Below are 12763 nucleotides of genomic sequence, written 5' to 3'. Positions count from 1 at the left end.
ATCAGCCTCTGTCTGTAGCTAAACATGTACTTCTGTGCCTTTTAGAAATAATGTAACTTTCTAAACTTAAAAGGAACAACATCTCTTTGCCTCTCTGACATTGAAATCTGTGGTACAGTAGTGAGAACCTGTCCCACACCCACCCACAGGTGTTGTTGGGCTCCGACTCCCATCAGCCCCAGCCAGTAAGACCATTAGTCAGGAATTACATGAGTTGTAGTCTAGAGCTTCTTCTACTTTCCCCATAATTACTCCAATGTGCTCTAAGGTCTGATAGGGAAAATTCTTCTTGTAAAGGCTTCACTATTGGCTCTAGTAACAGGGACAGCTCTGTAAATGCTGCTTTGTTGTCCTCCACATGAAGCTGTCCTGCCTGTTCACACAGCAGCTCCATGTGCACTTGCAGAGCTGTGGATTGGCTCTGATGAGAGTTGCATTGTGTTTATTTTCCTTGGCTTAAACCCTTTCCACATTTAGGTAGCTTAAAACACACTGAAACCAATGTGAGTTAAGCTGCAATCCTATGTATTTACCTAATAGTAAGACCTTTTTAAAATAATGGGACTGCATTTTAAATGGACATGTATAGAGTGCAATACTAAACCGTGTAACTTTGGAAGCTTGCAGCCCTTGGCATTAAAATATATTTCTATTGTCATTGCTTCACATTTTAGCCCCACAACTCACCTCTATATATTTCACAATATTTTTGTATGTGCAGAAATGATCTGCCAATGATAAATTTCCTTTACTAGGTCAAACCAAGAAGTCCATCAGCTGTTACTGAAATTGCAAGTTTATTAATTTTGCATGAATTGAAATGTTTGAAATATTAGGGGGCGGGGTTCTACATATGGAGTTATAAGATTATTAAATCAATACCTCTTATAATTCAGGTTTATGGATAATCTCCAAACTGAAGTTCTTGAAATAGAATTTCTTTCATACTCTAATGGGATGACTACCATCAGTGAGGAAGACTTTGCTCATATACTTTTAAGATATACAAATGTGGAAAATACATCAAGTTATCTGGAAAACGTACGCTGCAGCATGCCAGAAGAGCAAGTAAGCTTTCAGCAAAGACCCAAACATCTGCACGCACACACATACACAAAATCATAGCCTGATTGAAAGCACAGTTACCTGAAAATGTCAATCACTTCCAGTTACATGTGCTGAAATGTGATACCTTCTGTTGAGCAGGTGGGATTTGTGGGAAGGAGGGGTGGGTTGGAATAGCCCAAATAGTTTTGGAGAACGAAAAATGGGCAGGTCCTGTTAACCACTTAGGTTTCATTCATTTTCATTGAGTTTTTGGACATGGACATTCTGGGTTCATTTTGCATCTGAATGGTGCCTGGGCACATAGGCAGGAAGGAGTAATACTTTACACAACACCTTTCACTGGCTTTTGATATTATCTCAGAATGGCTAATTATAGCAGAATTCTTCTTTATTCTATTTGTAGTCCAGTTATTTGAGTGCCATTGCTCATGTAGACCATACATCAACAGTTACACACAAGAGGGAGGTATTGGCAGCCTCAGGGGAACCCTAAGGAGGAAACCTTTAAAACAGCCCAATGAGGATTAAGCATGCACAGTGCCCAGGGAATGCTGACTGACTGACTGAGAGGGAAAGAAACTGAAAACCAGATGGGAAGGAGAATGGAAATGAGTAACTGAAAGATAAATACAAAGCAAGATGCACAGAGATATAAAAATGGTAGGAAGACCCATTTCCTTGTCTAGACAGGTCATTTCCTGGTTCATATAGATACAGATCCTCCAACTGTCCCTATTTCCCAGGGACAGTCCCAGATTTACAGAAGCTATCCTAGTTTCTGATTTGATCCCAGAATGTCCTATTTTTCCTTGGAACAGCCCTATTTTCATTGGAGAAATGTTGGAGAGTATGCAGTTATGCAACCCCCAAGTCAATGAGATAAGAAACTATACAACCTAGAGAAGACATCTGAAGGCAGCCCTGTATAGGGAAGTTTTTAATCTTTAATGTTTTATTATTTTTTATTATATATAAAATGTTGGAAGCCATCCAGAATGACTGGGTCAACATCTCTATTTTCATTGGACTAAAGTTTGAGGGTATGTAGATGAGTCACCAAATGATGAAAGTTACAGCTTCTGATAGAATTCAGTGGAGAAATCAAAGATTTTAAAGTAGTTGGGACTGTAGACCACTGTGTCCCAATATGAGAAAAAAGCACACACACCCAATGAGAACTGATCATGGTAATAGGCACAGAATGCTGACTGTTTGGGACAGAAAACCAGGGGGAATGGGATGGAGTGGCTGAACCATGAAAAGAAAAACAACATTTTTTGAAGTGCCCCACTCGTTTCTACCAATAGTAAACTATTGAGTGTGAGTCTTTATGTAGCCAGAACAGCCCCATCTACAAAGTACAAAGGGGTGGTTGAAGCGGGTTACAGATGTACTAGGTTAGATTGTGGCAATGCAGTGTGCATTGTGTTGCCTTTGCTAGTGCAAAATTCAGTAGCCAGATAGCTGTCTTTGGTAAAACAATTTTAGCATGGGGCTTCTCAGTAGTGACTCCCCATTTCTGGAATGCTCTCCCTAGGATATACACCTGGGGACATCATTGTTTGCTTTTAGGCACCAAGCTAAAACATTTCTGTTTAACCAGGACTTTGACTGTTACTTGTAAGGGTCACGAGTTAGGGCTTTGGCGTTTGTAGTGCTCACCTTTTAGTGGGATGGGTAGAATTTGTCATAAATATTATTGAATGAGTGTGTTTAGGTTGTTGGTTTTTTGAACCTACAAAAGATGATGTTCAACATCATCTATCCTAAATGACATATTATTTAATTGTGATAGAATGCCACAAAGTCCCATGTGCAATTTTGCCATCTTTAGGGTATACGCTCTTTTAACACGTTTAATCTAGTTCTTCAGTCTCCTTAACACAGGATCATTTGTAGAAGGCCAGTGTGGAGTGAGTGGTTCTTAGAAGTGACTAAACAGAGCGTTTCAAAGAACTTGGGCGGTTGCAAAAGCAAATAACCTTGCTAGCTAAACTGTTTGTTAGGAAACAAAGGTGTTGTCTGGAGTAAATTTAAGCAACAAAGAGACATAGTGGCAGCTAAATGCATCAGTGCAAACCAATAGGGTTGATGTTGCAGGGACTCTTTCAAGCATGGAGTGCTTTGGATATCATTCGCTTTTATTTGTTTACAAAAAGATCAGGTTTAACTGTTTTAGAACTATTTGTAAACAGTTCAGCTTATTTTCAAATGATCACACTTTTCAACTCTTGACATTTTAGTTTGAGGGGCTTAAAAAAGAGGCAGTAAGCATCATTTAGCAGTTAGTGGTAGTTAAAAGGAGGAGAAAAACACCCAAAGTGCTTCGGTATCATGACACAGATAAGGCACTCAACAAATATACTTAAAGCACAGTACTAAAAAGAAACATGAATGTGCTACAATAATAGTGGTGTAAACAAGCATTAAAAATATAAATACTTGTTAAAGAATAAAATGGGTCATGTACCCCCACCCCCACCTAAAAAAAAGACCAAATATTCAGAGTTAGGGAAATGGGAGAAAGAATTAGAGAGCAAAGAAACCTAACTGCATGTTTTGGATTCTGGACATATCTGTATCATATGCACATAAAACAAAGTCATGGATTGCTTATCAAACTAAAATTTAACCATCAGTTATCCAGAGATCAAACAAACTATGACCTGTTTCTCCAAAATTTGGTTTAGTTTCAAGCTGCTGTTTCCATGTCCCTTTGTAGCTTAGTGAGTTTCCGGGATGGAGTGGGCAAACAAACCATGGTTTTTATTTTATTTATTTCCATACAAACAAATTGTGTATACCACATGATAGTAACAAAACTTATAAATAGTTTGGTTAAGGAAGGATACTAGGTTCATACATAATGCCAAGCCATAGGCAAAATAAACCAGAGTGAGTAAGCCAACAATAAGTGACGGCTTCAGATCATGGCTTGTTGACAGTAAAACAACACTCAACTCCCAACTTCCCACTTGACTAGAAAACACACAAAGCACTTCCCAGCCATGCAGGAAGCTCCCACAGCCAATTGCTCCCTCCTCCCATCACCATGCCATGCCACAAATGGTGTTCCCCAGTAAGTGGGGAACAGGTATTACCAATAAAGCTTCTGTCCGTTTGGCCACATGGGAGAGGCCTGACTCCTTCTGAGAGAGGCATTCTTTCTCTACTAGTACAATTTGGTTTGTGGAAGCAGGATTGCAACTTTGTCAGGGAAGGGGGCTATGAGAGGTATAGAACTGTCTCCATTGTATGCTGACTCCATTATCAGCTGCAAAACTGCTGCCAAACAATTAAAGAATGTTGCTGCTGCTTCTATAGTACTAATGTCAGTATTCTTTTATTCATAGGGCATTACATTTGATGAATTCAGATCATTTTTCCAGTTTTTGAATAATCTAGAAGACTTCGCAATTGCAATGCAGATGTATAATTTTGCAAACCGTTCCATAGGAAAAGGTAAAAATATTTAATGTCAATAGTTAATACTTTTTTAATATTAAAAGAAAAGAAATCTGTTTTGTTTAATATTTGTGTGAGCATCAAGTATTGTGCTTTTTCTGCCTGTTCGACCTCTCCCAAATCCTTTAAATATGTATGTACTGCATGGCAGTTATCCATGTTTGAATCCTATGAGACATAAAATGCCTCTTTGTATCTCAGGGTTTTCTTGCCATTTAATAAATATATGCAAGTGTGGTAGGGAAGACTCATCTATGAACCATTTATATACTTTTTTTTTTATATATGTATATGCTTGTAAAGCCACAGTAGCAGTAAATCAGCAGCTCCACAGAAGTTAAGCTGCATGCTTCCACCTATGGTCAAACTGTATATTTGTGAATAAATTCAAATAATACAAGACACTATAAGCCTCCAGCAAACCACCTCAAACCACATGAATGAAAATATACATGTATATTAGATGTATTCTGTACTCCACAATTATCATTTGCATTAGCAGTTGCTTTTTTTCAAGAGATCAGCTGTGCAACTAAGCTATAATAAGGGGCCACTTAGAACACAGTGCTCTTGACAAATATATATATGTGATGGAGAATGAGTTTTTTTCAATAATAAGTAGTGGTAATCACTGTGTTGCATGATGAGTTTGGCTAGCTGCTAAATTTCCTTGTTTCCGTAGATGAATTCAAGCGTGCAGTATATGTAGCTACAGGTTTGAAGCTTTCAATGCATTTAGTGAGCACTGTCTTCAAGATCTTTGATGTAGACAAAGATGATCAGCTAAGCTACAAAGAATTTATTGGTATTATGAAAGACCGATTGCAACGAGGGTTCAAGGTAAGAACATGGATTATCTCTTAATCACGAAAACTTATGAATGAGATATAAGCAGTCCATAAACTATTAAATTTTTGCTGTTTCCAAAACTATTTGAAATATAGCCATTTTTTTCATAGATATCTGTTCTACTCTTCAACTTGAAAGGGTTTCAAGAACTGCATCACATAGATGTGTATTTTATTATTATTTAAGGATGTGCCAAAATTCATAGTGTATGTTGTGATAAACAGTAACATTAGTCTGACTTTGAAATGAAACTCATGATAAATCTAAGGTTATTATTGAAATTAAAACTACCTTCATATATGTTTGGTTTAGTTTAGTTTAGTTTAGTTTAGTTTAGTTTAGTTTAGTTTACTAACCCTTAATTTACAGAACTGGGATTTGTTTGTTTTTTCTATAGCCAAGTCTACAGACACATTCTGATCCAGCTTGCTGTTGATCAAGTAGGTCCCCAGTTAATCATCTAGAAGGTTCAGTCTCATCATTCCAATTTATAGACTGGGAAATTGATGTCTAAAAGCTGTTGATAGCCTGTAGTTTTAGAAGTTTAATCTGTACTCCTGACTGCCCCCTAGAGACAATAAATTAACTAAATAGTAGTCAGCAGAAATGAATTTTGTCACAATGTATTTTTAAGTAATTCTGTAAATACTGTTGTGTAATTATGCATTTAATTTCACATTTTAAATTAGGCTTAGTCTTCTATCAAAAATACAGTAATCAGATTGCATTTATTTATAAGCCTGAAATACATGTACAATATAAATATTTTAGGTTAATGATTATAAGTAGGAATGAGCCGCTACCTACTTGCTCAGCCCATAAACGATTGGGCTGGACTATTCAAACAGTTGAAAAAACTCCCTTCTCTAACAAAAAAAATGTCTTGAAGAGGGAATACCAGGTGGCGGAGGGCATGGAACACAGCAGGGCTTCGCCTCAGTGGCAGATATCATGATCCTCAGCCAACTAGAATGCCCTTCTCCAATGTATGGGTGTGTGTTTTCCCCATTAGGACATGGGAACTGCCAGGGAAGCGTGGGGAACTTATGAGGTGGGGTGCTAGCTATTTTGTGCTCTGCCAAGCTCAAAAGGCGACTCAAAATCAGGATTAAAGCAAGTGGGCTGAAATACTCATACAACCCCAGTTTTGATTTCTTACATCATATCTGATCTATGAGGCCTTTAAAGAAGGAAGAATGAATTTATACACCTTCTCTAGTAATTTGAATTGGCAAGCCAACTATGCAATACCTTGCCTTCAAAATGTGGTGACAAAATTTATTTCATTGCTTGTGCTATGAATGTTGTTTTTTAAAAGTACCACAGTAGTGTGAGACTTCCGGGTTGGCGCCATCGCCGAATGGCGGACTCCCTCCGAGCTCCGGAGGGAGTCTGCTCGGCAGGGGCTGGGTCCTACCGCACCGGCGATGCGGGGACCCTTAAAAACCACGGCCACGAGGGTCGTGGACATGGAGACTCGGCTGGCACCGCTAGCGCCCTCCCGACTCGTGAAGGAGCCTTTTTAAAGGCTAAGGATCGGGTGCCGGGGAGAAGCGTGGTGCTTTGAGTCCTCTGCTATCCCTGCCGAGCGCAGCCGCATGCCATCCGGCGGAGAGCGCTGACTTCTTCTATTGAAAATTCGGACTTTTAGACAACAACCCGTGAGTAATTTGGAAACTGGGTTTAAAAGGAGGAAAAAAAGAATTTCTTTTTGAATTGGATACGAGCGGGGGGGGATCCAAAAAGGAAGTCAGTCCCCCCCCCTATTGTAAACCTTTCAAGACAAGGACGGGGCAACCAAGGTCCAAAAAGATTTGTATTGCTGATAAAAACTAAGAATTTCACGATGGGGAATTATAAGAACTGTGCTGGAGGATGAACGGAGGGAGAAGAAACGTAACCCCCCCCCCCCCTGGGAACCGGGGTGATTGAAGAGAGAGCCTGGTGAAAAGAGTCGGAGATTTTGACAGCTGTCAAAGTAGCTGTCAAAGTCGGAAAGTAGAGAGGATTTTATTATGAGAACTTTGCTGGCTAAATTTGTTACAATTTGCTACAATTTGTTAAAACTTGGATACAAAATGGCGAAAATATGGATAACAATCGGACTTTTGGACTAGAGAAGACAAAGTTATAACAATCCCCCTAGAGGAGTTTCGGGACATTACAAAGATGGTCGTAAGTGAAAAAAACACCATTGGAATTTTACAGGACTGGTTATCTTCTGGGAAAGCTGCGAAACGGAAACAATATTTTGTCTACAGGGTGTTCAGCTAAAGGAGACAATAGAATTTTCTATTGAAGAAAGGAAGGGACTGAACGCAAGTTTTTGTTCCTGAATAATAATAATCCCTGCAGACTTACTAAGCTTCTGAATTAGAACGTTTCAGCAGCGGAACAAGAGGAAACTGGACTACAATTTGGAAAGAACAATGGGGGGAGTTTTATTACAGATCTGAAGTTAAGTGTTCTAAAAATGTTTATGAAAGGGAAAAAAAAAAAAAAAGAAAAGAAAAAACCAGCAAGGAGTTGGGGGAAATAGGTGATTTATGGATTGTAAGAATCCCAGGCGGATAACATGGTTTGGTGGTCAGGGGGAAATTAAACCGGGGACAGGGGGGGAGAACTATAATCCAAAGGCTTGTTAACTTCTTTTTTTGAACTAGCTTTGTCTTATCTATTATACTCTTTATTTCTTATTTCTGATACTTTTATTATGTGGGGAGTTTTTATTATTAAAAAAAAGGGAAATTGTGGAATGAAAATGGGGTGGGCCTTGGGAAAGACATTTTTTGTGTTTTATTAAGGGTATTGATGTGGAGTGCAGAAATTTTAAATTCGAATAATGGTTTAACAAATTAAGTTTTCAATTAGAACTGAGAGCTTGTGGAGCCAACAATATGAAAAAGGAATATGGTAGGGGTGGGGGAAGGGGGGAGTCCCAGAAAGCGGATATATGAAAATAAGGATATATGAAAATATGTAAATTCTTGCTTTCTGTATTTTCTTTTTTTTGAAAATTTTAATAAATATTATTTAAAAAAAAAAAAAAGTACCACAGTAGTGTGGAGTTGCTGATTGTCCTTGTTATTAGTGTTGGGTTAAAATGTGTTGTTAGCCAATCTTCTTTTAGCATTCCCTATATACACTGTTCATAATTCTGAATATTATGTCTCCTTTGCAAATGTATTAAGGGATTTTATAATTGTTTTCTAACCTGAACTTTACAAATTTCTGCTCTGAGATCTGGTATGTTTAACTGCCACCCTGTGGACAGTGACTGTATTGCCAAAATATGTAGTGATGTTTGTACGTAATTTCACACAAGCTGTATGAAAGTAGAGTATGGAGGCTGTTTCCATAATACCTTATTTAAGATGTAGATTCAAAATCTTTGCTTAAAACATGCATTTTTTCTCTTCTTTACGAAGAACTTTAAGAAACAACACTCTCTATTGTAGCATCTTTAAAATTAATAGTTATTCCTATATTGTGGTATCATGCATAATTGTATCACAGGTGCATGAATATTTTAGCCTAAAATTATTTTTGCTGAGTTTTCTACACTATGACTAACAAGTACAATTCCTTTATTATTTTCATGCCATCTTCTCCTAACGCTCACCTTTGGCTGCCTTCACATGATGCTTGCACATGCACACTTCTTTGTCTTCTTCTCAGGGCTACAAAACCCTGCAAAAATACACCACTTTCAAATCCTGTGTGAAGAAGGAACTCAATAGCAGATAAACTATGGTATGTCTATGATGCACTGTGTTTCTAAAACTGTTGGTTAAAGATTTATCACTGTACTTAGCTGACCTTTCATTTGACAACTGAGAATCAAAATAACTGATCAGAAAGTGAACTCTGTATAATTTTGTTCAGTTCATTCAGAATCAAAATTTCAATTTCTTCTCCATTTTCCTCGGGGAACTTGTGCATAAACTTGTTTGTTCTAGGAATATCTATGTCCAAGTCTTTTGGCTTAAGTCTGGAGGCTTATGACCCAGGACTCCTGTATTACCGATTTTTGTTAGCATATATCAGGAGTTGCCAACCTTTCTGGGTCCATGGGCACATTTGAAAATTGGAGAAATTGTTGTGGGCACCATACCAAACAGGCACTGCAACCTATGCTGTTGGCTACCACAAACTCCTCCTTTCAGCACAATTTTCAGCATGCAGAGAGGGGGAGGTACCAGGGAAGGCCTCTATGGGACTATGTGTGCCCACGGGCACCACATTGGTGACCTCTGGCATATATGGAGCCGTGTTAAGCTCCAAGACAGTGTTTCCCACAACAGCACAATGAGACCTATACTTCATATAAACACGTGTCATACATTTGATAGTAAAAAATGTATAAGCAACCGTTAGATATTTCAGGATCATTCTGCCCCGTTCCCCCATTTAGAAAACATTTCATTTTTCTATAAAGGGAGTTGCTCCAGCTCCTTGATCATTTTCCAGGAAAGAGCACCTTAAAATGATTAGGGGCCTGGAGCATCTGCCCTGTGAAGAACCAGGGACATTATTGAGATAGGTAAAATGTATGGTATGGAGAAAATCAATAGATTTTTTTCTCCTTCTCCCATAATACAAGAACACTGGATCTTCCAATAATGCTGAATGGTTGGAGATACCAGGCAGACCAAAACGAAGTACTTCTGCACATAGTACATAGTTAAAGTATGCCATTCACTGCCACCAAATTGGACATCTTTAAAAGGTGATCAACTCATTCATGGAGAATAAGGCTGCCAGTGGCTTCATGATATCTATATATTCTAGTGGCAGTATGCCTCTAAATACCAGTTGCTGAGGAGCACAAAGGAGAGTGCTTTTGTTCTAATGTCTTGCTTATGAACTTTCTGTGGGCTTCCTCTGGTTGTCCAGTGTGGCTGGAATGCTAGAATAGATAGAGGTTAGTCTGAACCAGCAGAATTCTTATGTTCTGTTGTTGCCACTTATGCACAAAAGAGATGTGCTGTTTTATTCTAGAAATGTTTAAGTGTTCATCATACACTTCAAATTAGATAGAAATTTTAGTATTTTGATTTTCCCAGAAGAATATGTATGTTGTTAATTAATATAACCTTCATGTCCAGTATGTAAGAGGATTTAATGGGTTGCCATCCTGAACACCATAATGCTTCTGAGATTGCCCTTCATTTTATTTATAAGATATGCATAATTGTTGTGCAGGGTCACAGATTGCTATATTCATGCTTGTCCTCAAATTCTGTAAAATAGAATTCACACAAGAAGTATAGTTTTCTTTGCCTTGGCTAAGTGTAATGGAACCAGGAAATGGAGGATATGTGTAATTAAAATGCTGCCTGCTCACAAGTCACACAGCAGATTCAGCACTCTTCTCTTGCAAGCTATTTGCTTATGAAGGATTTTTATTTCCCATGGTCAAGTGGCTAGCTTCAAGCCTGCATTTTTCAATGGTTAGAGATTTAGAGTTTTTGCTCAAGAATCTACACTTTATCTGGCTCGAACCTACATTAATTCTACAAGAGTTAAGAATTTTATTTTCTGCTTTGTGTGTTAATATTTAAACATTTATTTTTTAAAAAAATTAAGGTATCAGGACTTTTTTAAAAAATCCTGTTTTTATAAAACAGATTATTATTTTGAATAGGGTTAAACAAAGATATTGTCCTTTACCTTAGCTGTTAACAGAGGCACTGCCAGGTTTTCTTAGTTTTGTTTTAATGTTGCATGGTAAGGGACATAGCCAAAACACCTAGCTCTTGTAAGCTATTTAGAATTTATTGTTTTGTTTTGTATTTTATATACAGACCTCCTTTAATGTAGCTGTAATTATGTTTGTTTTCATTAACAGAAAAAACCGAAATATGGGTTGAAGGACTACTATGTTTGTGTGATGACTGTAACAAGCAAACACATTAGGCAGCGTTGGAAGCAATTTCGGAATAGAGATATGCTGTGATGGATGGCAAGACACTTCCACTTTGTTCACCGCTGATGGTTTTTCTTTTTCTTCTTGGGCATGCCTTGCAAACTGAATGCAGAAATCATGAAGTTGGCATTTAAGCCAAACATCTTCCAGCTGTAGCTATATCTTATCATCTTGGACTGTGATCCCTAAAGTGCCCTGCTGTATAATTTTCATTCACTTCATTAGGTGTGAGTGTCTGTGGAGTGAGAGTCATCCTCTGAATATTTCTTCTTACAGGGATTCAAGTGAATCTTCGTAAGGATTTTATTTAACAGTTAGATTTTATTTTCTAATTAGTCATCTGCAGAGAAGACTTAAACATGTACTGAGAAATAAGTCAGTGGGACTTACTGCCAGGTAAGTGTGCACAGGATTGCAGTCTTAAAAAGGGTTATATTTACAGAACACTTACAACCAAACCCTATGGCAACAATATTATGATTTAGTATTATCTGGTTTTATCTTTGTGAGTTGCTTTGGATCCATCCTAATGGGGGGAAAGTGTACAAATCATTTCTTTTAAAAAAGTATGCATGGGGAAACCATTCCTGATCTTGTGGAGCCCTTTCGAAGAAATTAAAATCCTGCTGATCAGCTGTTTAGCATGGAAGGACACGATCTAGTCCTAAAAACAGCTGAGTTATTTCTGCAACAGCTCCAGATGCAGAGCCCCAAGTGTTGGATCAGTAACAGAAACTGCACGTATAGCACCCTTCTCCTTCTCCAGGTGGGACAAATACATCTAGTGTCCTGAGTTGGAGAGGATTGTTCCACTTTAAATATAATAACAAAATGTGAATTGTTTTAGGAATGTATTTTTAAAAAACATCTGTTGTATTTATTTTGTTTTCATATGCCATTCCATTTTCTTAATATGTTTGTTAGGCTGTTAAATGTGCCTATAATTATGACTATGGAGGGAAAAAATGTTTTCATATGATTTTATAATAGGAACATGTGGAAAGCAAATAGGAAATGTAAAATGAGATTTATTCCGAAGCAGAAGAAAATTTTGTAGCTCAAAGCTATAAAGCTGCATTCAGACCACTTTGAAACATCATGCTAAACAAGCTCTTATAGTATAGATTAATGTGAAAGTTAAAATAGTTTAAACATGGAAACATTATGGTACAGTGGTACACAAGCCACTTAAATTGGAGTATTTTAGTTTTAATCCTGGTGTTTCTCATTACATTCTGTTGGACTAAATCAAATTTCAAGTGGTTCAAGGATAGTAGTTTTATTGTTTATGCTTTACTCAATAGGTTAATCAGAATGTGCTGACTTCAGATTATATAATTATGGATAGCACTGCAACAGGAAATGTGTTTCCTAGCCTACTTAGTCTGTGCTATCTTAATACACAATCCTTGGATCCTGACAACAGAACATAATTCCACTTGCAAAATGAGG

At 37.6% G+C, this 12763-nt stretch overlaps 2 protein-coding genes across 5 annotated transcripts in view; both read left to right on the top strand.

Annotated features, from left to right (window-relative positions):
* MICU3 (mitochondrial calcium uptake family member 3) overlaps positions 1-9135 on the top strand; it is a 43183-nt gene extending 34048 nt beyond the window's left edge. For all 4 annotated transcript variants that reach the window (XM_081020059.1, XM_081020058.1, XM_081020057.1 and 1 more), the window contains 4 exons: positions 897-1068; positions 4422-4530; positions 5216-5373; positions 9061-9135. In XM_081020059.1, the coding sequence (XP_080876185.1) occupies positions 897-1068; positions 4422-4530; positions 5216-5373; positions 9061-9129 (508 nt within the window). In that variant the 3' untranslated portion in view covers positions 9130-9135. The remainder of the gene's footprint in view (positions 1-896; positions 1069-4421; positions 4531-5215; positions 5374-9060) is intronic.
* The window catches only part of ZDHHC2 (zDHHC palmitoyltransferase 2), a 70761-nt gene that overhangs the window by 27061 nt on the left and 30937 nt on the right, over positions 1-12763 (top strand). The window lies entirely within an intron of this gene.

This window comes from Podarcis pityusensis (assembly GCF_964106645.2).
Source record: "Podarcis pityusensis genome assembly, chromosome: 9".
NCBI classification, from domain to species: Eukaryota; Metazoa; Chordata; class Lepidosauria; order Squamata; family Lacertidae; genus Podarcis; species Podarcis pityusensis.
Note: the sequence above shows the minus strand (reverse complement) of the source record. Positions and strands in the feature narration are given on the sequence as shown.